Raw genomic sequence first — 27934 nt, 5'->3', positions numbered from 1 at the left:
AATTGCCTGTAAAAGTGAATGTACACTAGTTTGTTAATAAATATGTATTATAAAATAGTTTACAATTGCAAAAACTATATTATCATAATTCTATTTAATGTGACATGTATAATATCTATTAAATCAAGTTTTATTTAGTATGTGAACATCCGCCCTTATGAGGGCGGGCATCACTCACTGGAGCTCTCTGTTACAAATTTCTCATGCAAAAATCGCGGAATACTCATTCTTGTGATATCTTTGACTGAATATACCAATATACCTCCTCCGGCCTCCAAAGGATACCCCCGCCGAAGGATCGGGTGATTTGAAAGAACGAAAATGTCTTTATTTTGAAGCAAAAACTAGCTGAAATGAAAAATATCAAACTATGGGTGCACCAACGAGGTGCAAACGGTAATTTCAACATGTCATTTATTAATCATTGCTATAATTGTAATCTTTGTTGTAAGCTAGAAGGCTATTATAATATAAAGCCTAGGCCCAGGCTAGCCTAGAATGTTAGTAAATTTAGGCCTGCTCTCCGAGGCCTGATCTCTATAATAATATGACTGTCACTTTAAAAGGTGTAGTAGGCTAGGCCTAGTACTAAGTAGGAAGTGACATTATTTATTCTCCTACTACGCGTGATTATACTCACTGTAATTTAATTGTCTTTTTTTTCTAATTAATATTAAAATTAAATAAATATAAATCACATTAATTTATTATTTTATATTTCATATTAATTATTATAAATTATGATATTTGTATTTGCAGAAGACGAGTTGATAATCCACCCTAATGATTTCCCTGACGTGTCCATTGGAGATATACTGGAAATATATCATGCTGAAGAAACAAATAGGTCGGGTTTTTTTAATTTTAATAATAATATTGATTTGTTAATATAATAGGCCTATATAATATTATTTTTAAAACTTGACAAACGTTTTTTTTTTTTTGCATACAGGTTGTTACTTCAAGTGAAGTCTCTAAAAACAGAATCACAACAGAAAGGTAAAACAATTACTAGTTCATTCAGATTCATTATCTAAATTATCGCTGACCTGTTTTAAGTTTTTCTCTTTCACAGTCAATAAAATACTTCTTTATTTGTTCCAAGACAACTTACACATCACAGATAAAACTTCTTTCTAGGATTGTACATTAACATTGTATACAACAAACTCTCCCAATACCAAACACCCTTGAGCTGGGCTAATATGTCTGTTTTTCTGGAAAGTCTGATGTTTTGAATGTATTTCTAATGGTAAAAAAAAATTTGGGACCTAAAAGAAGTATGGTTTGGTAAAGTTTCTGGTTTTCAGAGAGTCTGGTGTTGTATAATTGTATAAATGTATTACTATATGATTTTACTGTATCAACAGAAATCGTATCAATTGATCAAAGTGTAGCAAGTATCTTCAAGCTACGTCAGTACAAAGAGGTCATAGTTAACAAAGTGAAGGAGGCTGATGTTGAACTTGACCTTGTGGAGCTCTTATTTAAAGACCAGTATGTCAGTAGACGTGATATGTGGAGGTTAAAGAAACGTATGGTAAGTAACAGAGAGATTGAGATAGTAGGGAATTAGTGAAAACAGCCGAGTATTCTAAGACCCCATTTACACTTACGATTTAGGCCGGCCCTGGGTCGGCCCTGGGTCGGCAATTGATAAGTGTAAATACTCCAAAAAGTTAGGCCGGCCCTGGGCCGGACGCAGATCTAGGCCACCTCTCCAGGTAGGTTCAGGAGCGGCTTTTACGTTTGGGCCGGCTTACACAGTGAACCGTGAACAACGTTTGACCTTTTTATGAGGTTGTTGTTATGACGATCCGACATTCTCAGTACATGCCTTCCTCCTTTTCGGGCGACAATTTGTTTTCTTCATCATTTATATAGTTAAATTTATTTTCAGACATCTTCTTTCAATAAAGTATTCCTCCGCTTGTTTTGCATATACATAAAATACAGCCATATTATATATAAAACAGTGGGGTTCATTTTGTTTTTAATGGGACAAAAAACAACAATACAGTATAATATAAAACGGTCGGTTCGCGCGGAGAGTTGAATTGACGATCGAGAGAGAAAAATTTAAACAAACTGTACTTCGTATCCCAGCATGCAATGGTACTTCCGATAAAATTATTTACGACCAGTAATCTGCGTCGCTAGTGTAAACGCTGTGGGGCCGGCCTAAAAGGTAAATATTTGCAACCGGCCCTGGACCCAAACGTAAGTGTAAATGGGGTCTAAGATACCCAAAGTGGAAGACGAGAATAAAAGAGATGAGGACATCAGTCTTATTCTGTAAAGGAAAGTTTATATTTTTTTTAATTTTTATTTTTTTAAATTCGGCAAAGAAGACAAAAAACAAGGAGTGGCAAAAGAGGCCAACAGCTTCTGTCGCCGATTAGGTGTGCCACTCCCAACAATAAATCTCAAAGAAAAAAACAGTGAGTGAGGTTAGAAGTATACTTAAGATATTTTCTGTTTGTTTCAAGATGTCAACATGTGCTTACATCAGTCAGAAAGTTGAGATCTGTGGAATTCGAGCACAGGTCAATGAACTCTGGGCCAAAGGTGATAAGGTCACGTGTGGAGCAATCAGTGAGAACACAAAGATTGCATTCAGGTCTTCCAAATCAATGTGCTATTTGTTTGTGCAGATGAGCAGTGAGATGTGGGAATTTGATTCTAATGGTAATTGGTGAATTTTGTATTTTATCGGTATTTTCGCAAACACCTACAATTTTTGTAATGTGTGTTAGACTGAATATGAGAATGAATAATAAAATAAATAATAGAAGAATATACTTGTAAGGTTTTTTCCTGGTTTATTTAACAATAACACTTTCTTTATACACTTGTGAGACTATTTGTATTTTGCACAATACAAATTTAAAACCATTAGCCATTAATAATAATTATATACTAGTATTCAGTTTGTACTGAACAGAAAATCTGTAAAAAGAAAACTCATTAGAAAATTCCCAATCGATTTATGCCAATGTCTTAATTCAAATGGCATTAAGCTCTGTCTACACTATCAAAATGTATGTGTCAATAAACATGTGATGTGCCCATATATGGACATTATGATGTCATATCACTAAACATATTTGGGCATATCACTACCATATTTGGGCACATTACACTTTTTGTGTAGACAGAGCTTTATGCATTAAAATTGTCAATAATCATGATGAGAGGGAATGACTTGATATTTGTATTGCAGGTGACTTATACTGGGAAAAAGCAGTGAATGGATTTTTAAAGGATCTGTTTACACAATGGAAACAACAAAACGTCAACAACGAACTTACAATTGTGTTTTTTTCCAGACGGATTTACAATGCTCAATCACTGGGTAAATGCTTGTTATCTATTTTATTAAATATTTTAAGAGGTGGGGGTATAATTAGACAGGATTACAGTACCATTTAATATATCACTATACACTGTCATACATTCAGGTAGGTGCATGGCCTCCAAGTCCCCTTCATCAATGTAGCTAGGCCCCCAGTACAAATCAATGTGATATAGGCCTAGCTCCATAAACATACCTTTAACCTCCTGTCTGGCTTTGTGGTAGGCTTTATTCTGGTCATTGTACATTCCATAAACTATGCTTTTCCTAAAATAAACAATTAAGTGATGTTAATAATATTTAGTGAATCCAAACTATGTCAAACTCCATGTCTTGATCATTTTTTATAATTTTGAATTGATTGTCTGCAATGCAACAACTCAAGTTTGACCAAATATCTGTGATCTGATTGGTTGAATATTGAAAAACTTATTGAAGTTTGGTGGCTCCCTATAACATTACAGTAATTAAATTTAAAATTAAAAAAGATTTTTGTTTTGATTAAATTAGACAATTTAATTTTGTTGTTGTCTTAGATGATTTTCCTGGATCTATGAGATCTTGCTTACATACAGATTATAAAGGCAGACTATATGAAGATTTTTATAAGTAAGTTTTTGCTAAAGTAGCAGTTGACTAATTTGTTTAGTTTGTTTAGTCTCAACAATTATAGGCAACATCTTATATAAGTCAAAGATGCTCTCCAGGTGGAATGCCATCCCGAGATGAGTAGTAGTAATTAGTACAGTCTTGTTTATTTTTGATTAATTTATATGTAATTTTACCAGACATTCCAAAATAAAAGATTGAATGAATGAAATGAATATTAAGCTAATTTAAAATTGTTACATTTTAGAGTAATTGTACTACATGAGCGTCGAGATGATTGGCTACCAATGCTGATTACACTCAAACAACACTTTATCCAGTACTTGAATTTAATAGTACCAAATTCAGAAGGTATTTTGTATATTTATTTCATATTTATTCAGGTTTTTAGCTAGAATTTCTTTTTATAGCTTACATTTCAATTAATAGTTTTACTTATGTTATTATATATGCTTCAGATCAGATGAGGTTATTAACTAAATTATCTGTATTGTATTACTCTATCTATTTTAATATTCTATTTTCTGTTTTTCATATTATTATTAATTATATTGCAAAATATAGGATCAGATTAAGATTCAGCACTTCAATGACCATTTTTAGGTCCTCCAACTCCCCACAAAACCCCACCCATCCCCCCCCCCCCCCCCCATTTCAAAATCCTGAATGCACAACTGTTGCTTGGCCTTTATGAAAAGCTCAGTGTGAATCAAGCGTCAATAAAGTATTGCTGTTATTATGTTCTCTCATTGCAGGTGTTGTCATTCCGTCAAGTTACATTTCATCTGCAGCTGAAGGCAATTTCCTAGAAGTTCTTAACATTTCGCTCAACTGTAAGTTTATTTTTAATTAAATCATATTCATTTATAACAATCTTTAATCAATGTTTTAAAGCACAATATAAATATGACAACATTCAATTTTTATATACAACTTTTCAAAAAATCTAATAGCCATATATTAACGGTCTTTCACACCTGTTCCGGCACGGTTCCAGTCCGACGCCGGAAAATCCAATCGAACGTCAATGTTTCGTTTTCACGCGGCTACGCGCATATCGATTGGCGCATAGCCGTGTGAAAACGAAACATTGATGTTCGATTCGCCGGACCGGAACCGTGCCGGAACAGATGTGAAAGACCCTTTAATCATGCAATGGTCTTTTGTTTGTTTGTCGTTACAGTATTTGACAAGCATTATATAGACCGTAACTTTGATCGAACTGGTCAACTAGTGATCATGATAACATCTGGAGCTGGTGTGTTTGAAGTTGATAGAGAGCTTTGTAATCTCACCAAGCAGCGTATGATAGATTATGGTAATCCATTCTTGTCGTCACTTTGTTAGGATCTTTTGATTTTCAACAAGTAAAGTTCTGTCTACACTATCAAAAAATGTGATGTGCCCATATATGGACATGATGATGTCATATCACTACCATATTTGGGTATATATCACTATTATATTTAGGCACATAACACTTTTTGTCAAACTAGTTTGATAGCGTAGAGAGAACTTTAGAGACAGCCATCTGTCACCTGGACCTAGAAACCACAAAACTGTGTTTGAATGAATGAGGAAGCATGTCCCAACTTCCCAGCATGCTCATGAATTAACATGACCTAGGCTTCCTAGGTCAAAAAGCTGAAAGCTTCTCAATAATTAACATGACCTAGGTCGTCAAAAGCTTCCTGTTACCAGAATATCAGAAGCCAGCCATACATATTATTATATTATTCATATTTTATTTCATATAGGTATTAATACAGACCTTATTTGTATGGCAGAACAGCCTCTCCATGTAACACCTTTGTTCAGAGTAAGTAAACAATCTGTACTCTTGTGTACATTAGCAATTAGTTGAAAGAATACATTGAATCACAATCTAGAAATTGTAGAATTATTATCGATTACAGAAATTGGAATACATTTCTCATTATCTGAAAGAATCTGAAATAAAAGTATTAAATAATTCTTTTATAATTGTAGTTTCATAATAAATGTGGAGATAACCTTATAATAGATGATTACAACATACCTCACTGGATGAACCACAGCTTCTATCGATCTAAGAACCAACCAGCAAGCAATAACTTTACAAACATATCAAAGTTCACACCAAGAATCAAATTAGCAGAAAGACTGGTATGTTAATGCTTAAAGCTATATTTTTATTCGCTTGGTACAGCAACTGGGTTATTTAGGCCATTAAGACTTGGAAAATATGGATGCTACCACTGTGATGTTAAAAGTCTGAACCCCCTCCCCGCCCCTTGAACCTGCCTAAGAGTTTTGAATATGGTATCCTCTTATTATCACCTGTTAATAATTTATTATAGCCATGCAGTGTAGATGAGTTACCAGCGCTTCAGCCGTCTACGGGCAAATCACAGTTAACGTTAGGTAGCACATACATGGCTGACCATTACTATGATGAACATGATGAGAACGTGTTCAAGATGCCAAGTAGGCGCACTTCAAAATCAGAGTAAGTATTATATAAAGTACAATGTGGAAATAGTTGGCATGTTAACTCATTCTTAACTGATTAATTAACCTATTCTTCTGTACTGTATCTCCACATATGACACTATCTATCCAGTATTATGGGACAATTCTGTGATAAAGTGTCACACATGTATCACATGTTATGCCTGTATTATGTTAGTTTTACTGCATATGATACATGTGATGCATATGTGATACTGTATTACATAATAGCCTATGATACTGTTCAAATAGGTACAGTACCGAGAATCACAATTACAGTCTGTTTTATTTAAATGTTGATTAATGCATATTGGTTTATCACCATTAACATTTTTTTGTATGGTTGTTTCTCTGGTTTTATTAGGTATAAAACATTAACATTTATTAATTTATTACTCACATAGCATAAAAAGTGTACGTAGTCAATTTGGTTTGCGAGACACCTCATTCAAAGATAAATTGAAGGTATGTTTATAAACAATGCTTAAAATTTAATAATTTTGTAAGTTTATTGTTTGATTGTTTCTCATTATTAATGAATGGTTGTGTTTTTATTGAAGCTGAGACTTCAACGCAGCAATGATTTACAAAAACAGGTATCAATGCCTGATGTCGTAACTTCAAATGTTGACCAGTCTTCGTCGGGTGCTATTCCAATCCCTGGACAGAGGAAAAATCTTCAAATCCATCGAAATGATGATGGTAAGTATGTTTGTGTGCTGTTTTGGCTATCTATCTTTTCAGTATCTGTTGACATCTGTTATATTTGTTAATCAGGTGTAAACTATTGACTAGCGAAAGCTATTTGTTTATACCGTTTTGCCTTTGGTGAATAAAGAATTATATACATTACAGTTGCACATTGCATATAATGCTGCATTTATGTAGCTCTATTTCATAAATATAAGAACGCTCATAAACATTCAATATTTGTACCATCGCACTCATAAACATTCATTATTTTTACCATCGCACTCATAGACATTCATTATTTGTACCATCGCACTCATAGACATTCATTATTTGTATATTGTATATATAAATAATACAACATGGTTAACAATTGAATCTATCAACACAAACTCATCATCATTTACAGATCTTTTTAAGTTCACCCAAAAGATGGCACATAGTGAAGAAGAGGAGAATGAATATCATGAAGGACTCCCTCAACGTGTGATCGTTGGTAGCGCTAGTGCTATACACACCCACCCGAATGTTAGCCCAACGAACAACCGCATTAAACGAACCTTGATCAACCCGTTTGCCCCTTCGTGTGCAACTATCAGACTGACGTCTAATAGGAGAAGATGGGTACATACATTTCCACAAGGTATGTTACACAATGTTATTTTACATTTTTATGTCATCTATTTTATATTATTAGGTGGCTCATTAATAATAATAATAGTTCATTCTTATATAAGCGCTGAACAATATTACCCCAGTCATTTGTTGGATCAAACACGTATGGAAACATACTCCCATAATGCAGCTAGTAATCAGCGCAAAGTTGTGTCTTGATCTAACCGGGTACCCATTTATACACCTGGGTGGAGAAAGGCAAACGTAAGTAAAGTATCTTGCCTAAGGATACAAGCAATGCGGCGAGACTTGGATTCAAACCTCGGTCTCACGATCAGTAGTCCAACGTCCAACACCCTGTGCCATATGCAAAAAAAAAAATCTATGTACTTTGCTTAATCTTCTTATTTCCAGCATTTTAAATTTTGTTTATACAGTATTATTATTATTATTATTATAATTATTGTATTAATAATCCAAATAAATAAACACAACAAAGCAAAGTAAGGAGCTAATATCTACACAAACAAAATAATTTTTTTTCTGCGTTTATAAATATTTTAGGCCCCTCTGGTGAGGCTATCCAGCTTCACCATCAGAAACGCATCCAGACAGATTGTTCAGACGAAGATCACAATTTTGTATTAGATATGAATGACTCTGGGCCATCTCAAGATAGGATACCGCACTCCGCAAGTGGTATAAGCCTCTCTAGTCAACTATCTGTATCAAGTAATGCAAGTGTGGAAACTGTACAGTACAGAGGGCCACCAACTGGTCCTGGTAAGCTTAGTGTTCAGTTCTCGTTTATTTAGAATAAAATGGCATTGTGAAACTAACACAATTGCGACAATTTACATTCAAATGTAAAATCTATAAATATCTAAAATTCAGTTCAAATACTGTAAGAACAAACATTATAATGAGTACAAATGTACACAAATTCCGTGTTTGATTCTAAACAAATAGAAGATGGATGCATTGAAAAAACAAACGTACAAGGTGGCTGAGATAACGTAATTTGGTAAATAGAGATTTTTAAATCTCTATTTCCCAAATTATGTTTTATTTATTTATTTATTTATTTTATGTCTTTAGGCACTGTGGCCAAGGATTACCAATAGTGAATTAATCACTGTCCTATCAGATAGGTGGTAATCCCCCTGATACAGGGGCTATTGTGTGAACCAGTTCACCGGGGTAACCCCCTACTCTTTTTCGAATAATGAACTGGGTTCTTTAAAGTACACACATGTTATAACTGTGTACACTGGACCTACGGTTTATAGTCCTTATCCGAGAAGACTTGTTCCACCACCAGAACTAGGAGCGAGTCGGCCTCGAACCCTTGCCGATGTTGTTGTTGGCTCTTTAGGTACGATAAACGGCGCCCCTGCCTTAACCGCTCGGCCATATGACTCAGCCAACATGCTTAAATGATTTTGTTCATTTCAGGTCATAGAGCTTCCTTACTATCTCAGTTGTCTCCTAGTGCGCCTAAAATCCCCTTCTCAAGTAGAATGGCATGGAATTGGAGTGTAACGGGGGAGCAAGAATGGACCCCTTTTATTCAAACAGGTACTTATATTTATTTTATAACAATTTTTTCCAAAAAGTCTATAATCAAACCGTTTTCCCAGTTCAATAAATGTAAACTATTTATATTTTAAACGTCAATTGTTACAACAATACTTGATGTTGCTAGCTTATTCAACAATACTTGATGTTGCTAGCTTATTCAACAATACTTGATGTTGCTAGCTTATTCAACAATACTTGATGTTGCTAGCTTATTCAACAATACTTGATGTTGCTAGCTTATTCAACAATACTTGATGTTGCTAGCTTATTCAACAATACTTGATGTTGCTAGCTTATTCAACAATTCTTGATGTTGCTAGCTTATTCAACAAAAGTTTCATTATTATTATTTAACTTGATTTTTTCTCTCAATACCAGACACCTTTGGACTGGCCTAATATGTCTGGTTTTCTGCAAAGTCTGGGTATTGAGAATGTGTTTTTAATGGTAAAAGTGAATTTGGGACCTTTTGTAGACTGGACTTTTGGGACCTCAAGAAAAGTTTTTGGGAGAGTTTCCGGTTTAGAAAGTCCGGTATTGGGAGAGTTTAGTCTATATAAACAAGCATGGTACAGTACTTAGTATTGTTTCTTTAAGGGGTTGATTGGAAGTCAATAACAGCAACTGCTTGTCTACCAGTAACAACAGACTACTTTCCAGACAACTTCATTCTACAGAGAGATTATATGGAGAACCAGTATGATGTCTCGCCAGACGAGCTGGTAGGGGCTAATGTCTACTCAATAGAAAACGCCTTTATGGAGTTGGTTTCACAGAGACTTATGCATGTAAGTATGGCAGTCATTAAGTAAGTACACTCATGCTTGCCTTCCAATGCCAAGGTAAAGGGTTCAATCCTGAGCAAGTGCCAGGGTTGTAACTCACAACTTTTTCAACTCCACTCCCTCAAATTAGAGTTAGTTTATAAGCATGATAAATTATTAAATAGTTTATCCTTCCTTTAATTGGCCAGTTGCTCGCTGTCGGATGCGTATGAAATAAAAAATGTTGTCTAATTATTTAATAAATATTAACTTATCCATTATCAGGGTTTTCAAATGGTGATCTCACCTCAAAGTTTTCAACCAGACCTTCAGCAGAAAACGTACCGTACAAGCCATCAACTAGTAACAAATGTCCATCGTAATGAGTATGTGCTGAGCATTGGAAGGATCTTCCATCGGATATCACTTCATGAGATGGACAGGGTCATCACAGTTACTATGTACAAACCTAGGTCAGACTTTATTGATAAATAACGTTTTTGAAAAAAAAACAGCGGAGTTAACTTAATACAGATAAGGTTGCGCACTATCAAAATAAATTATAGGTGATCATTTTGAGTTCTGTAATGAAATGTAATGTAATTGCCAAATCCTAGGTATCTCTCTTGATAATCATGCACAACATAGTGCAGAAACCGGTAGAGTTGTACAACTCTACCCCGGACTCTTTGAAAACTGGAAACTCTCACAAAACCAAAAGTTCCCAAATTATATCTTACCATTAAAACACAGAATTTTTTGGAAAAGAAGGAAAGAAAATGTTTGAATAATGACATAGTTAGTAGTGTATTCACTGAGTTGTATTGGTTGTATCTTATCTTCAGACACCCATTTGTTCCTCAAGAGTTTTTGTACAGCTACAAACTTTGGCCCGCCAAAAACAGCATGTACGAGGAAGCAGCAGTATTATTCCGACATGAACAAGTAGAGCATTTCAATTGGAACTACATGGACAATCACATCTGTTGTAAAGGTGCAATGGATTATGACCTTATGGAGGTAACAATGTCATTGATATAGAATTTAAGATAAATCTTATGTAATAAGACTTATGTAATTGGTGATGCGTATCCACCTCGATGAATGACAACTGACACATTGCAAAGTGTAATTGATCAAAAGCTGGCAATTTGAAATAAACTTTTTTGTTTTTCAGTCACTGAAATTTTGGCGTACCCGTTTTCTCTTGCTGCCCTCTTCATCGCAGACTGTTCGCAAACTTTGCGAATCACCAGGCAAACCATGTGACGTATTCACTCAATATTGTCAGAGCGAAAACCAGCAACTAATCGAAGGCTTTATCAAATTTATGAACATCTTAAACAAGACACGTCGTCATAGCAACTCAAATAAAAAGGACCAATCTAGCAAAAAGGTAATATTGTTGTTGATGATGTTTTTGAAGTTGTGTTTTTAATTTTTTAATACCAAATGAAACATAATTTTAATGTTATTTTGTTTTGAAAGTGACAAGCGTTATTTAGATTAGAATACTAACAGTGTTAATAACTTTAAAATGATCCTATTTTGAAATGCGCCTAATCCCATCATCACATGTTCCTAATCCCATCATGACATGTTCCTAATCCCATCATCACATGTTCGTAATCCCCATCATTACATGTTCCTAATCCCCATTATCACATGTTCCTAATCCCATCATCACATGCTCCTAATCCCATCATCACATGTTCCTAACCCTATCATCCTAAAATGCTCTCCATTCTTCATGCTTGTACTTCTGACATGCTTGTTGTAATCTGAAATGCTAAACCACCCATCATTATATTTGTTGGTTTTTTTTTACCAATGATTCTGAAAAAATCATTTAGTTGTCATCAATCTGTTATGATATCCACAAAAGCTTACACAATTCTCTGGCATTTTATAAAATATTACTATTTTTTTAGTACCATTAAAATGCTATAGTCAGAGCCTAGTACTTGAGAGATTTTAATCATTCATTTACTGAAATTTTCTATATAAATTTGAACAAACAGTATTTTAATTGAAAAATATTTGATGTATTAAAAATAATTACACAATTGTATTTGATATGCTATTGAGATTTTGTAAGCGTTACAATGTTGTTTGTGTTTTGTGCATGTTCGACCTTGTCTTTTCTTGTGCTTGTAGACATTAAGCGGAAATACAAAACCTTTAAGACGCGCCAGTACTACCACTTTGTTGGACATCAAACCGAGAATTCCTCATCTTCATAAACGGCCCTGCAGTCCTGTCGGTAGGGTTGTGGACAAACTTGATTGTCAGCGTACAGGGTCCATAGATTATGTAAGAGGGATTTAGATACCACTGTACATACAGGTTGTTATAGTGGGCTTCATAAACAGAGTTGAAAAGTAAATGTGTTTGAAAAGTTTCTTGATAAAATAAAGATTATTACAATATTCTGCGCTTACTAATACTTTATTGCTGCAATTTGTTACTGCTGCTAAATCGAGTTATACAAAGAATTCTTAAAATTGCTTTTTGTGTTTTCAATGCCTTAATAAACACTTTATTATTTAAAAGCTACTAATGATAAAGACTGATTAGTATTACACCAATTAAAGCTCTGTCTACACTATCAAAGTTTATGTGACAAAAAAATGTGAAGTGCCCATATATGGACATGATGATGTCATATCACTACCATATTTGGGCACATCATACTTTTTTTGTCAATAATGCTTGGTTCGTAACGCAACGTAAGTTAGTTGACCAATCACAAGCGATGAATTATTCAAACGGTTGGTTGTCATTGGTCAACACATTTGCGTTTACATCCTAGTGGAAACCAAGCTTAAGTTTGATAGTGTAGACAGAGCTTTAGACTGGCTACTGAGCAACTCTCCTCTATTATGCATCTCAATTTGTAATTTTAAAATGATTTTCTACCCACTTAAAGTTAAAATATCACAATACACATACATAAATGTAATTACTTTAACCTAATAAGTTTGTATTTAAAATCACATTATTTATAGACAATTGATTTTAAGCAGATCAATGCGACATCACCCAGTGCCACACCCACCAACAATAACATAACTGAGCTACCTCAACTAAGTCTCAAGTCACCTTTGCAGTATATTGTAAATGCAATGAAGAAATCCGAGTAAGAAACATGTTTGTTTAATTTTTTATTTTAGTTATTTATTTTATTTAAATGAACAAAAACTACATAAGTGTAACAATATCAGAAAAAATATGAATAAAATCACTGTTAAATGGAACCCTTTAACATAAAAAAAAACAGTAAAAAATGTTTCAAAAATAACTACTTGCCTCTTTTTAGTGCTATTGAACATTGTAGTTGTGAACGAATGAATAAAGACTCTAAATACATTAAAACACATAGAGAAATAAATGTCAATAAGTTTTTAACTACCACTTTGTTTTAAATTCATATGTTTGTTTGTTATTTGTTATTTATTTATACCTCTTCAGTCAAAGACTGGTCTCCCAGAGTGCCCAGTCATGATCAGTAGCATATTATGCTTTTGTTTTCACAGATGAAACAGAAAGTCTATGAATATAAATCCCAGAGTGCCCAGTCATGATCAGTAGCATATTATGCTTTTGTTTTCACAGATGAAACAGAAAGTCTATGAATATAAATCCTAATTGTACATTTTATTTATAAATTTTTTCACTCCAAACCAACAGCAAATCATCACCACAAACAGGCTGGTTGAAATCTGAATAAAAAACTATAAAAAAACTACTTAAGATAAACAATATAATTCATTACACAGACAGAAAAATGAAACATACATACAAGTATTGAAACTGGTCACTAAATAAAATATATTTTTCTTGACTCTCTTGTTTTTGTAGAAGTGGTTTAAACTTCCTGCTTCCAGACAGTAAAGGTTTACCTAATCATTCCTTCCTTGGTTTTGATGCTGTACAGTGGATAAGGAACAATCTAGAAGATGACACAAAAGAATATGAAGCCTTGGAACTCTTACAGGTAGATTGTTTGAAGGTTTGCATGGCGAAATCAAATGTTGGTATAAAGTTTGCGGTACACCACGGATATTAGTTCTGAAAAGAACTGTTGAGTTTGTTTACCATAAATGTGTCCGACATCATTTAATCATAAATTCTTTCAGATTCTTGATCGTGAAGAGTTTTGACAGCTAAAATGACATTATAAAATACCGTGTAATATCTATATTTGGCAGACTATTTACATTCATGTTAGCGCTGTCCTTTTAAAAAAAATCCTGAATATGCCCTGACCCAACTTCAGATTTACCGCTTACAGACAAAAATAACTAATCTGCCTAAACAAATATGCTAAATTTTGCTAAAAATATTTAACTTTGATTTTTGTTTGACCTTGATTTTAATAATAAAGCCATTTATAAAGATATTTGTCGAATAAACTTCTTAGGAATAATTCACAATATTGTAAAAATGGTTGAAGCTATTAAAGTGTTATAAATATTATGTTTATCATAGACAATGGAGAAAATGAATTTAATTCGTCCTGTATGTGGAAAGTTCTCACCTTCACACTGCAATGGATACTATTTTTTCTATTTTCCAACGAGTGAACAAACAGAAAGTAAGTTTTTATTTTACAATTTGATAACTTGATTAATAATTGCCCTTCATGATTACTTTTATTTATTCACAATTACAATGTTTATTACTAATAGTACCATAAGAAGTGGGTGTTTGTCAGTTTGGATACCATTTAAGCTTCGTTCTCACTAGGACACAATGAAATGATGTAAACGCAATGCAAGCATGTTGACAAAGCCACTGTTTGAATAATCCATCGCTTGTTGCGTCTGCGTCCTAGTGGGAACCAAGCTTTACATGTACAGTACACACATACCAGACAACATTCATTACAAACTGGCTTGCAGTTTACTCTTTGTGTGTAAAGACTTTTTACTACATCTATTTGTTTTTCAGATAACATCCCTAACGTATCTATAGATCCATTGCTTCAACGATATCTGTTTGAAGTAAAAGTATCTTGTAATAGTAATGAAGATGATGTGGAGCCATGGAGTCAACAGGACGATTATAACGCATCAAATGATAGATTGGGAAACTATGGCCAACTAGTAAACGAAGGTAAAATGGACTGGTTGGTATGAAGTAATACCTTAGAGTCTGTTCAGACCGAACGACGGAGAGATATGTGTTTTGTTTTTATATATTTAGGCAAATTTCCAAAGATAACCATAAGCGAATTCATTCCTATCCTTCTTAAAGGTTGCAATCCTGTTCACAAGACAAAACATATACACTAGATGTTGAAAAGTAGTTACCATAGTGACCACTTTATATATTCAAATGATGTTATCATATTGATATTACAGCATGTTATTATCTTGCAGATCCTGCTTCCAATTTATTTAAGAATGTTGTGATTGATCTAAGTAACACCAAGACAGACAGCCCTGAATGGTGTCACGTTGCCTACCAACAGATATTTGACCCTAGTCAGGCATTTGAGTTGAAAGTTCAATGGCTAGTCTCTTCATCCAGTCTTCTAAGTGAACTGGTAAGGGTAGTAGTAATAGTGAGTAAATGAATAATATGTTAGTTGTTATAGTTCATCAACATTAGTTGTCCTTTTTTCAGAATTTCCTTCTTTTTATTTTGCCCCTCATAATTAACCAAATTTATTATGACGAGAGAAATAAATGTTACTTTTGAATTTCTTCCTCTGTTAATGTCAAACTATATTCATTAAATAGGAAAAATCAGATTTTGGGTGTTTTACACATATTCTTTTCTAAGGCTCTGTCTACACTATCAACATTATGTGACACAAAAATATGTGATGTGGACATATGATGTCATATCACTACCACATTTGGTCATATCACTACCATATTTAGGCACATCACACTTTTGTTTTTGTCAAACTAGTTTGATAGTGTAGACAGAGCTTAATAGACATGATGTCATATCACTACCATATTTAGGCACACCACACTTTTGTTTTTGTCAAACTAGTTTGATAGTGTAGACAGAGCTTAATAGAGATGATGTCATATCACTACCATATTTAGGCACATCACACTTTTGTTTTTGTCAAACTAGTTTGATAGTGTAGACAGAGCTTAATAGACATGATGTCATATCACTACCATATTTAGGCACATCACACTTTTGTTTTTGTCAAACTAGTTTGATAGTGTAGACAGAGCTTAATAGACATGATGTCATATCACTACCATATTTAGGCACATCACACTAGTTTGATAGTGTAGACAGAGCTTAATATAGCCCCAATTCACATTATACCTACAGTACATTTACACTAGTTTTACTGTGTTTCTTCTAGCTGCAAGGATGGTCACGTAAAGCTCAACAATGTGGATTCCATCTTGTTCCTGCTCCTTGCGATCCATTTCACTTCCGTAGGGATGCCTCTGATCCCATTAGCAGCCCTTTGTTTATTGATCTTCATGTTCCAGAATTATTTAAAGGTGAAGAGACAGGAGTGACAACAGTGCAGGAGGCTATACTACAAAGGTATATAGAACAATTAGTAGTTTCATTTAAAAATAAATGGTTATACAGTATTCATGTTATTATTTTGATTACACACTTTGTTTAATGAGGGTGACTCAAAACAGCCAAGGCAGCCAAGGACATGACATGCATGAGACCCTCAAAACGAGAACGATACAGACATTAAAACAAGAAAAATAATTTTAAAAAGGAAAAAAAAAACAATAATGAGGATAACAAAATAAATATATAAATATAAAAATATGATTGATATAGGAATCTTTTGTTTCTGTAATATGGAGTGAGTAGAGAATCTTAGTAGGCCTATTCTCACTTCTGATTATTATTTGTGTCAAAATAAATATTATTGATAAAATTATAACTAAAAAATTATGAGGAAAAGATTTTAGCGATCGAGTAACCTTTTATTTATATTTGTCTAGATTTGGGTTTATACCAGTAACTCAATTGTCTCAAAATCAGTATGAATCATCTCTATATCGTGTTGATTACAATCAGTTCGTTCACGTGTCTGGCGGAGCATTCGCTGCAATAAGATCTGCAGTAAACACAGGTAAATCAACCACTAACAAATCAAATTTCTCACCGTTTCGTCGCAGTCGAAGTTTAATTGAAAAAATGCAGAACAAAAGCATGTCGCATCATGTTTATAGCATTGACGCAATCAATATTGAGCAAAAGCGAGAACAGTTTAAGAGAGGCGATGAGGGCAAGGTGGGTTTCTTTTGGGCAACGAACCACCTTTTGACAAAGCGATGGCGCTCTCTTGGCACCGGTTGTGAGAAGTTTCCGACTCGATTACTCAATGATTTTAGCAAATTTTGTTCAGATGAGGATGGGAGACTCGAGTCTTTTTGGCAGGAACATGCGACTTGATTTTGATGTTAAATCTCGGTCTAATCTTATCTAAATGTGGAATGAAATCGCAAGCAGCTTAAAGATGCCCAAGATGTGTGAATGATGAGTAGAAAGATACAATAGTGTAAAGCTTGGTTCCCACTAGGACGCAGCGCAATGACGTAAAATGTTCACTATCAAACTAGTTTGACACAAAAAGTGTGATATGCCCAAATATGAGTGTGATATGTCATCATCATGTCCATATCACATTTTTTTGTCACATAAACTTTGATAGTTTAGACAGAGCAACACAAGTAATCTGACCAATCATAATCGGTGGATTATTCAAACTGTTGTTTGTCATTGGTCAACTTGCTTTCATTGAGCTTACATCCTTGCGTTGCGTCCTAGTGGGAACCAAGCTTAACAAACGTTTCTACCGTTTCTTGTCTTGAGTCAGTTATCTTTGGAAAGAGCATGACTGTATCCAAGCAAACGTGGCGCAAAGTTTACTAACAAGCAATATATGGCGATAGTATAGATGGCGATTTAACTTCGAAAACAGAATTCTGGCACACGTGGCGTGTCATAACTATACTAGTTCCGAAAACAAAATCAAAACGCTAGCTTTTGTAAGTTACTGCTTGAGGATTCTTTTGTTTTATAAGAGTCCTACACGTTGAAGGTCAACCGTTGTAATTTGTAGTTCCACAATTATTGTACACATCTGAAATTGTAAAATCATGTGCAATTTGTAACTTTTGTATCAACTATTTTTAAAACAGCATGAATTCAAATAAGATCTTTATTATATATTTTTTATGAGCAACTACAAGCTGCAAAATGAATGTTTATTAGAAACCAATCTGTGCTATCGCTGTCTGTGCAATAACAGGACATTGAAAGAATATATGGACAATCAATACAAAATGAATGATGAACACAAAATATAATTTATATGCAGCTTAAGATAAACAGTTATGTTTGTATCTCAGTAGGACGCATCTTAACGACGTACGCGCAACGCAAGTAATTTGACCAATCACAAGCTACAGTTAGATGAATCAGTGATTGTGATTGGTGGAATCATGGGCGTTGCGTGTATGTCCTTTCCGCGTGTCTTGGCGAAAACCAATTTAAAGTTAGTGTATAAAAACAATGGTTCTATATAAGCTAAACAACTCAGTTTTTTTCACATGGAATTATTAATGACAATAATAATGTACAGTATATAATACAAACACGTATTTTATTATTTCGTAACATTTCAACGTTACCGTTTATTGTCAGTATTAGATTCTATTTAGTAAGTTTTGCTGCACGAATTGTCACTTACTGACAGCGTTACAAAAGAAATTAACCGTAATTCTATACATATTTTATATACAAAATGAATAAATATAATTACATATAGCACTCTTTCTTGTTATTGACTGTTTGAAAATATTACTATACCAGAATAACTGGAATCATGGTTCGCGAAATACATTCATTGTTCGGTTCCTGATATTAGCGGCCTTTTGCTTCACGACGCGGTACGCGCGGCGCAATCAATCGCGAAGAGTATAAATATATGATATCGTCATTGTTACAGGGTAATCAATCGTTTGACTTATAAATAAGAACATTGTATAACAACGTAAGGCTAACTCAGACAGCATCGTACGACGAGGCCGGACGAAGCGTCTTGGCTCGTCGGTGCTGTCCGAGTTGAATCCCGACGAGACGAGTCCTCTTGAGATAGCGTCTAGCGTAGTTTTTAGGTCGTCGGGAGAACTTGTTGTTTAATTTCCTGCCATTCGGGCCTCGTCGTACGACGCTATCCAAGTTGGCCTTAGAAGCGCCTAACATCAGCTGTAAGGTAGAAAGACTTTCAAGGGGTTTGGCATTTTTAACATTTGAGGTTAAAGTTCAATCCTGTAATCCGTATTCTTCAATTTTTCTCAGTTTCTTTTAAACCTGTCATTTCTTCACTGATCTCCCATAGTCGCCTGCCATTGGTTTCGTCTGCTGCGTGTGTTGCCATCTTCTGTACCTTGCAACCCTTAAAATACGCGCCTGATAAATGCGATATGTCGTCTGCAATAGCGCAATGAACAGACGTCTGCGCTCCATCATTTGCGCTTTTTAGCATCCAGAATTTGATGATTGGTGCCAAAACTTTGAGAAATGGAGACCAGTTTCTTTTTATCTCTGTATCAATGCTTCCTAAAAAAAAATATCCACTGTTATGTTACGTAATGTTGTGTCTTTGCACCCTCATTTATGTATACTTTGGATTTATAACATACATTTCAAGTTAGCGGGATCTTCTCCATTTGACCGTCTTGTGCCTTTGATTTACCTTTCCCCAAATAAAATGTTTATAGCTGAGCCCAAACTATTGTTAAGTACCGTACTTATCAAAGATACCAACATAACTTTTCAGCTATCAGAGCCGGGATTTACAGTGTGGTCATTTTACAGAGTTGAACCAACCTAATAGGCCTACCTAAGTTTGTTCATTTCCCAATAAAAACTATACAAACCTGGGTGAAGAGAGAACACAGCTAATTCTGTGTTTTTCAAACGTCGACTAAGTTCCTTTGTGAACACAACATTTGCAAGTTTACTTTGCGAATACGATGCTATACGTCCCTTGTTTTCATTCAAGTTGTCGAAATTAAGCTGTGCCATCTGATAGGCATCAGACGATACGTTTATTATCCGACTGGGGGAACTTTCTTTCAGTTTTGGTACAAGTAGATTTGTGAGAAGGAAATGGCCGAGATGGTTTACGCCAAACACTAAGTCATGGCCGTCTTCAGTCTGTTTAGAACCGTCATCCACCACACCTGGAGAATTAAAGCACATTTTTAGTGACCCAGATCCTTATGCATTGTCTACACTATCAAACTTTATGTGAAAAAAGTGAAGTGTCCACGATGACGTTACAACATAACTACCATAATTGGGCACATGACACTTTTGTTGTCAAACTAGTTTGATAGTGTAGACAGAGCATTAGTGAAAGACGTGTCATAAAGAGGAGAATCTTCTGCGTTTGCAGAATGACTTTTCCACTCGATAGCTACCTATTCGTGAAAACAAAAGTACTATATGCTCATGATAAAATATCTTACCGGCGTTATTTACAAGTATGTCAATCCTATCTTCTTGTTTCAGCATTCGTTCAGCAAACATGCGCACCGATTTAAAGCTCGCTAGATCCATAACACAACACGTGACATTTGGGTTGTCCGTGGCAACACGAATGTCATTAGCAGCGCTTTCTGCCTTTTCTTTATTGCGACATGCTAATATGACCTTTGCTCCACGTTTTGCTAATTCAAAAGCAGTTTCTTTGCCTATTCCGGTATTAGCACCTAAAAAGAAATAAACAGGTTTTATTACCATACAATAATATCCTTAAGCTGTAAGTCAAGAGTTATTATTCTCCAATACCAGTATGTCTTATATATTTGAACGACGGATATTATAATTAAACGTAAATTTGGTATTTAACAACTGGAGTTTGTTTCGATTATATTCAGTGGCGGATCCAAGATTTTAAAATAGGTTGGGGTGGGGTTCAGGGCCAAAAATTGCAAATTTTAAGTGCCGAACGGAAATTAGTGTCCTGTATTTTGCATTACAACAATAGCAAAATTTAGGATGGGCCCGGGGGCAACTGGGCCCCTTTAATCCGCCTATGCGATTTACGTATTTAGTTACAGTCGCTCTACTTAAAATATAATAATAGGCTTAAATAAGATAATTAATTTCTCAATTATTATAGCCCAATACGACAGATTATATAAATATAATACAATTTCATCTGATCATCAATCATTCGTGTATACTAACGATAAACATTAAATAGAACTTCTCGCTGTAAATGTATGTAAGAATGAATGTGTACCAGCATATGCTTATCAACTTATACTAATATGCGAGGCCTATAATTATTAATCTCATCACAATTCATTACACAAACCTAATTACGCACCTTTCCCGTTAAATGGTTTCGTTATCGTCCGTATCACCTAATTATTTGAACAACATGCGTAGGCGATGTGATGTAGGCCTACTTTAGTACTTAGAATATCCAAATAAATCCGATTGTTATTACAAATACAAATTTTGCAGCCACCTTGCACGTTTACAAACGTTGACTCCCGGCGGGACCGTATATATTCCCCTGGTGGTCAAATGCTGACTCCCGGACGGACCGTATATATGCCCCTGGTGGTCAAATGCTGACTCCCGGCCGGACCGTATATATGCCCCTGGTGGTCAAATGCTGACTCCCGGCCGGACCGTATATATGCCCCTGGTGGTCAAATGCTGTTCAAGTGCACAACTATTAATACAGTTAGTACTAGGTTAGTTTGTTGTAAGATACAGTATCGTGGAATAGACCAGTCATTACATATATCATCTAACATAAAAACAGTTTTATGAGGGAATATTTTATCATCTTTCATGGAACTGTGGGTAGTAAACAGATACCGTTTACGCAATTGAGTACATCCGGCGCCGGTGTCTACGAACTTTGTTCCAACTAAAACGTAATATAAGACGTGCACACGATAACGCACTATTCCATCAAAAGCGATCCAGTTCAGTTTAATTAATATTAATAAGTAAAAGTCTCTAAATATGATATTATTATCGCCATATTAGGACTACCAAAACCGAGTCCGTGCGTCACTTGCGTTTTGTGTTTCTGTGCGTTGCATGTGTGTGTCCTTGCGTTTCGTCTCGTGGGAGCCGCAAGCTTTTCCAGGCCTGTAGGCAAATCCGTAATCAGGTTTCTTATCCATCTCATTTTGAACGTCGTGGTTGTCATCGAGGGAATTGCATTCCTGCACGCCTACAAACACATGGCCACGTTATTTATTGCCTAGTTACAATTCCTTAAACGTTGACCTTTTTGAAGTCGTACCGTAATAATATCCGAAAACATTTCTGTTTAAAACAAGTTTAATATGCAAACTATAAAAAACATTCTGACTATTGGCTTTTTGTTGTATAATAGGCCTATTTTGTTAGATGAGTAGAATAACATTGACAAACGGCATCGTTAGAGGAAACTTATTACAAAAACAATATTTTTCCTGTTTTCAAAAATAGCTTAAATGTCATTAGTGTAGAAAATTCATCGATTCTACGGATGCATTTAATAATACTGTACACAGTCTATCCTTCAGTGTAATTGTTTATTTATTTAAACCACATTGTGCTCGGTTTATTTGTAATTTAAGCTAAAATGTTAAACAAACCGTGACTCTTGAATGAACATGCCTCACTCAAGGATTCAACACCAAATAAACTTAACAATTTAACATTTTTCTTTTCTTTTTTCTGAAGAAGATGGTGAGAAATGTGACTCCGATCAGTAGGCCTATATCATTTTACAGATTAGGAGCGTCTAGCGAGTAAAAACGTAAAACCACACAATGATGGCATGTTGGTTTTTAGGTTATACTCATGGAGGAAAAATTAATTATTTTTTCCTCCATGTTATGGTATACTGTAGTACTTAATACTTAGATTCCTATCTAATCACTATGGCAACCGCCAAGAACGATACATATCTGATGGTGTGCTAAACTAAGGTCATGGTGACTTCAATGTTCTTAGAAAGCTGGTTTTGCCTACTATAATTATAGATTGATAATAAACCTAACTATAATGAAAACGACCCATGATGGATGGGCCAGACAAGAAAATGTATAAATTGTTTAAAACAATAGTATGTAAATCTAGTTTTTACATCAACAGGTGTTTGAATGACTAACATTTCAACCAATCAAACTAACTATTTCTGTATTTCTGCTGCCAGTCTCGTAAGGGAATCATAAGCCAGCAAGAAGAACTTAAAATATCAAAACAACAACAACAACACTGTTTCTACCTGTAATGATCACCGTTTTCCCGCTCAAATTCGTTTGGCAGGTACATCTGTCGGCAACTTTGACAAAGTAGTAATAAACTCCAAGAAAGAAACTAAAAAATAAACACACAGTCAACGAAAACATGTTTACCTCGTGGCCACCGTAAAAACTTTAATTGTAGTGGAAGCTTTGAGCGAAAAAATGTTATTACGTGACGTCATACGTTCGTGGTTAATGAAGCGTACACTTTCGACCGGAAGGAATGAGAATTGGCTATTCTAAAATTATCTTTATTTGAATCTTTGAATCACTTTTGTATCAGTAGGATACACACATATTTAAAACAATAGAAATAAAATATTATATTCAAGGCTTGCATAATCGCCTGCCTAAATCTAGAATTTATTTAGCCTATGTTCGGAAAAAATGGTACAGTCCATGCATAGGTACTACTGAACTCGGCCTGTATACGAATTATGTGACCACAAGGTATAAATTTAATGTTGTTTTCGGAGAACTAACTTCTCAGCCGAAACACTTGATTTTGGTCATGCAGTCATTAACCATTAAGCGTGGTATGTGCTTTCTCACTCACAATCGCGATTAACTAAAACCTTAAATATGATAAGCATGGTCAGTTCCTATGGCCGGACTGTTAGGTCTTTGAAAGTGAGTGGCACACCCGGCGCACAGTGGGCCAGAATTGGTTCAAAGTGTGCCAAAAGTCTATACGCATAAATAAATACTGATTACCTTAATTTTTAAAGGATCTAAGGGGTTTTCAGACTCGTAGAATTTAATGGGAGTATTTTTAAATAGGTATGACGTAATACAAATGGTGTTTTCTGATTGGTTGAGGCGAATGTGCTTGTAATTCTTATGTCGATTGATATTACATTCGTTATTGAAAGTGTAAGGGTTTCTATTACACCCAATAAATCCAACTGGAACATTTTCTTAATATATTAGACGCCATAAAATGATTAGATGACTTTAATTCTCATTGCAATATCATGTGTGATTAAATTGCATCCATGATTGCAACGTAGGCCTACTTAAATTATTTAAAGATCCACAGAGTTCAATGAAACCATCCTTTTAATGTACAGTATGATGTCATAATATTAATATTGAAAATAGGTTGACTGACTGAATGACTGAAATACATCACTTATGTTGTCGTTTGTTTTCATTGTATGTTTTCATCGATAGACTCTTCGCTCATCATACCTATCAGTAATACAGAACTCGAAATAATAGATGAACCATGAACTAGGAGAACATGTACACTCACTGGCATTTTATACCATGGATAGAGTTGTATATATAACTCTGCTGTTTTTCGGCAGTAGTCCCCAAATTGTAAAGGGTCTAAACACGTACTAGATTTACATCCAACCCGCAAATTTCAGCGATTGTTTTCCTGAACCTTGTTTAGGTTCATCTACTTTCATTCCTATATCTTCTTTAAACCGATCGTGTATTTCTTTTCTTCATATCGGCAACGATGGCTTCTGATCTGGATCTGGATGAATACTGGCGAAGGACCACATGGGTATATGCGCCAGGGGGCTTTTTCACTATCAGACGAAATACGCCACTTTTTTTCTGGCATTCTGTACCAATATGAATTAGCATTTTGAAGCACCTACTCCATTTGTGTAGTGGCGAGAGCCATAGCTGTAGGCTTCTTCACTTGACGATGGGAGTTTATCCAAATCATTCAACTGTTTTGGGGTAGCTCCACATATACAAGGCCAACAGCCATAAGTCGCGTGCTCTCATAAAAAAATGAACTTTCAAAAAGTAATGTACATCAAAACAGTTCAAAAAGTACAGAAAAGCGATAAAACTTGATTATTTTAGCTGGTCTTAATAGACGCCTTGTGAAGCAGCATGAAGAAGTTCTTCTGGTTCTCTGACTAATAATAGCTGATGAAATGAACCTTGTGACGGCCATACTTGTACCATCTTCTTCGTATAATAAAGAAATGGTTTGATAGTTTTAGTAGTAGGCCTATACTCCAAAAGTTATTTTGGTATTATGTTCTCGTCATTCCTTACATTGTAATGTAAACGCAATTTACGTAAACATACATTGCAGGCTAGTTCAATGTTGGTAATTAAACCAGCCGAATGGACAGCTTTAAAGGTTGTATTTTGATATGGAGGCCATGTTACCTGTACCTACATTTATGAATGCTTATTCTCACACTGGTAGCATTCTCTTTTCCAATACAGACGCGTCGTGGAAAGGTTTTCTCTTCGTCAAGTTCGTGCGCTTGCGGTACATCAATGTGTCAATGAAAATGCATTATACATTTATTTTAAAACGGGACATTTAAATAGCTTCCTATATGCAATGTCGCAAATTTTCGCAGCCAAATTTGGTATTAACGTAAAGCTCAAGCTTTGCTCGAAATACTAATGTCCAAATTAGCGCGCGAATCGACGCGAATCCAAACTATTTTAGTCGTTTTACTTTAAAAATACGATTTTTGGGTATTTTTTGGGCTATATTTTGTGACTTTTAACCCTAAAATAAAGCAATAATCGAAAATGTTATTTTACTGCCTAATATTATTAATAACAGACAATTTCATGCAGTATCAAATCCATTGCTTTTTTCAAGAAAAAATAACAGCGAATTTATCAAAACTGTTGTTTTTGCTCATTTTAAGTGAAATGTCATGGTTTCTTCAAGTTTCCATGGTTACAAGACACTATTAAAATTTACAAAAAATTAAATTATTAGTGGATTTATATAATTTAAGATGTCTTCTTCCTAATCCAATATTAAAAAGTTCGGAATGCCACATTTACCATTTTGGACTTTTGGCACACTTTGAATTGATTCTGGCCCACTGTGCGGCGTTCCATAGAACTCACACACCCTTTGGTGGTGGTGAGTCTATAGGAATATGAATATCAACATAATTAAATAAGCGGTCAACCTCAACGCGCTATACTTTTGACCAATGAAATGCAAGAATTTTTTCTTGGAAACAGACAACTTGTCATTATCACTTTCGTTTACGGCGCCCTCTATGTTAAGTCATGGCGGCGTAAAGTTCTAATGGAAGTCGCCTACCTATATTGATAAGATAAATTTAGTACTGTATACTGTAGTATATCTAAATCGTTTCGAAAGAGCAATTGGTGTTAAACCTGTGAGAGAGGAACAAACATTAGAAACTTGCCGAGTCATGATATCCACGGAGGGGGAAAACGTGCTGCAATTTCCCATTTGTATTGTAGTATAAGTATATATAAGTTTATAGGCACTCCTTCATTTTTGCCACTCTCTTTGTTTGCTTTTTTTTTTGTTATTGGAATTTCTCTTTTGTCGGTATGTTTTTTTAACCTTTTTAAAAAAATTTAAGAACTTTGTCTGTGTACCAACAACACATTTTAAATATTTGTATATATTTGATAATAAATGCTGTGTAAGCCCGTAGCCCTTTGAGCATCTGAGTTATAGGTTGTGCGTCTGTTTCTTCTACTGGCAGGTTGCCTAACCCCTATCCTGTTATATCATAGATACACATCATTCGATGTTTAATATACAATCCGTTTATTGTTGGTTTCCTTCAGTAGGCCACAACCACTACCCAATGACACAGTTATACCTTATTTGGAGAGAATATATAACTTGTAAGTGTCAGGGTTACAGGAAGCCAACTACCTGTTCTAGCTTACAGGGCCTACATCCGCGTGTGAGGTTAGAATAACATTTGTTCTGTTAGCATGTGCGGTATTCATATTGAAACATACCACATTAGACCTACATTAATAGAAAAAAAAAGAAATAATGTTTGTTTACAATATGTATTGTTGGACCAGGCCTATTTGAGAGGCTTATTGCAAAGATGCGCTCGTCAAATGTTGTAGCTCAGTTAAGTTACCTCATTTGTATAGTTTAAGAGTACAAATAGCGATACTATTCACTTGAATTCGTAAGCTTGGTTCCCACTAGGAGACGCACCGCAAGAGTAAGTATTGACCAAACCAAATGATGAATTATCTTACTACTGTCGCTTGGATTGATCAACGCGCTTTTGTTGCGCATACGTCCTTGCGTTGCGCATACGTCCTTGAGTTGCGCATACGTCCTTGCGTTGCGCATACGTCCTTGCGTTGCGTTGCCAAGTGAGAACCAAGCTTTAAAAGATATGTGACGACAGTAAAAAACAATTAAAATATGGTGATAACGATAAAGCACATTGGCATTTTGTTTAGTCTCACTTGGTCACAAATAAAACAACACTACCATTATTATCCCCCAATTATGTGATTCATAATTAATATGACTAAATATTGACGTCGTCTCAACATGATTAAGAACCGTGCTTGGTGGTGTGGTTACACGTAACACAGTGCTAACGAGTTATTGCACGTTTGCGTCGAACTGTATACACATTTCGCACGTTTGAGCGCATAAAGATATTATACCACGACACGTTGTTTGTACCCTCCAAAACCGGTACCACGCTTTTGTTGTTTCAAAAAATGTATTAAAACCCTAAATTCAATTACTACTACGAAACTTTTAGCAACACAATAACAAACGAAAACAACGT

General features: G+C 34.9%; 2 protein-coding genes across 4 annotated transcripts; one reads left to right on the top strand and one right to left on the bottom strand.

Moving 5' to 3' along the window:
* Nucleotides 1-288: 288 nt before the first annotated feature.
* LOC140045510 (GATOR1 complex protein DEPDC5-like) lies at nucleotides 289-18375 on the top strand. 3 transcript variants are annotated; one of them, XM_072090447.1, is made up of 30 exons: nucleotides 289-396; nucleotides 760-847; nucleotides 953-999; nucleotides 1371-1540; nucleotides 2490-2688; nucleotides 3224-3355; nucleotides 3892-3964; nucleotides 4212-4315; nucleotides 4720-4797; nucleotides 5148-5282; nucleotides 5722-5783; nucleotides 5954-6109; nucleotides 6304-6452; nucleotides 6859-6919; nucleotides 7015-7156; nucleotides 7554-7787; nucleotides 8324-8542; nucleotides 9215-9337; nucleotides 9938-10128; nucleotides 10390-10577; nucleotides 10950-11124; nucleotides 11282-11500; nucleotides 12262-12417; nucleotides 13131-13243; nucleotides 13966-14101; nucleotides 14596-14701; nucleotides 15058-15222; nucleotides 15489-15655; nucleotides 16445-16635; nucleotides 17058-18375. In XM_072090447.1, exons 1-30 carry the CDS (start codon nucleotides 354-356, stop codon nucleotides 17509-17511), a joined length of 4476 nt encoding a protein of 1491 aa, XP_071946548.1. In that variant the 5' UTR covers nucleotides 289-353; the 3' UTR covers nucleotides 17512-18375. The 3 variants fall into 3 exon arrangements, with proteins under 3 accessions (XP_071946548.1, XP_071946547.1, XP_071946549.1); XM_072090446.1 differs by having other exon boundaries at nucleotides 13113-13243; XM_072090448.1 differs by lacking the exon at nucleotides 12262-12417 and having other exon boundaries at nucleotides 13113-13243.
* A 491-nt stretch (nucleotides 18376-18866) lies between these two features.
* On the bottom strand, nucleotides 18867-23518 carry LOC140045512 (retinol dehydrogenase 13-like). The gene is made up of 4 exons (XM_072090449.1): nucleotides 23375-23518; nucleotides 20598-20840; nucleotides 20004-20309; nucleotides 18867-19683 (listed from the first exon to the last, which is right to left on the bottom strand). The coding sequence occupies exons 1-4, from the start codon at nucleotides 23496-23498 to the stop codon at nucleotides 19409-19411; spliced, it is 948 nt and encodes a 315-aa protein (XP_071946550.1). The 5' UTR covers nucleotides 23499-23518; the 3' UTR covers nucleotides 18867-19408.
* Nucleotides 23519-27934: the final 4416 nt, after the last annotated feature.

Source organism: Antedon mediterranea, chromosome 3 (assembly GCF_964355755.1).
Source record: "Antedon mediterranea chromosome 3, ecAntMedi1.1, whole genome shotgun sequence".
Lineage (NCBI taxonomy): Eukaryota > Metazoa > Echinodermata > Crinoidea > Comatulida > Antedonidae > Antedon > Antedon mediterranea.
The sequence above is the reverse complement of the archived record's forward strand: the minus strand, read 5'-3'. Positions and strand labels throughout refer to the sequence as shown.

Coding starts and splice junctions, on each gene's coding strand:
- LOC140045510 (XM_072090446.1), top strand. CDS start 354: ATGAAAAATATCAAACTATGGGTGCACCAACGAGGTGCAAACG. Junction 3,965..4,211: donor CTATATGAAGATTTTTATAA/GTAAGTTTTTGC, acceptor GTTACATTTTAG/AGTAATTGTACTACATGAGC. Junction 15,223..15,488: donor TGGCCAACTAGTAAACGAAG/GTAAAATGGACT, acceptor ATTATCTTGCAG/ATCCTGCTTCCAATTTATTT.
- LOC140045512 (XM_072090449.1), bottom strand. CDS start 23,498: ATGTTTTCGTTGACTGTGTGTTTATTTTTTAGTTTCTTTCTTGGAGTT. Junction 20,841..23,374: donor GAAAACGGTGATCATTACAG/GTAGAAACAGTG, acceptor ATTTCTTTTTAG/GTGCTAATACCGGAATAGGC. Junction 20,310..20,597: donor CATACTTGTAAATAACGCCG/GTAAGATATTTT, acceptor TTAATTCTCCAG/GTGTGGTGGATGACGGTTCT.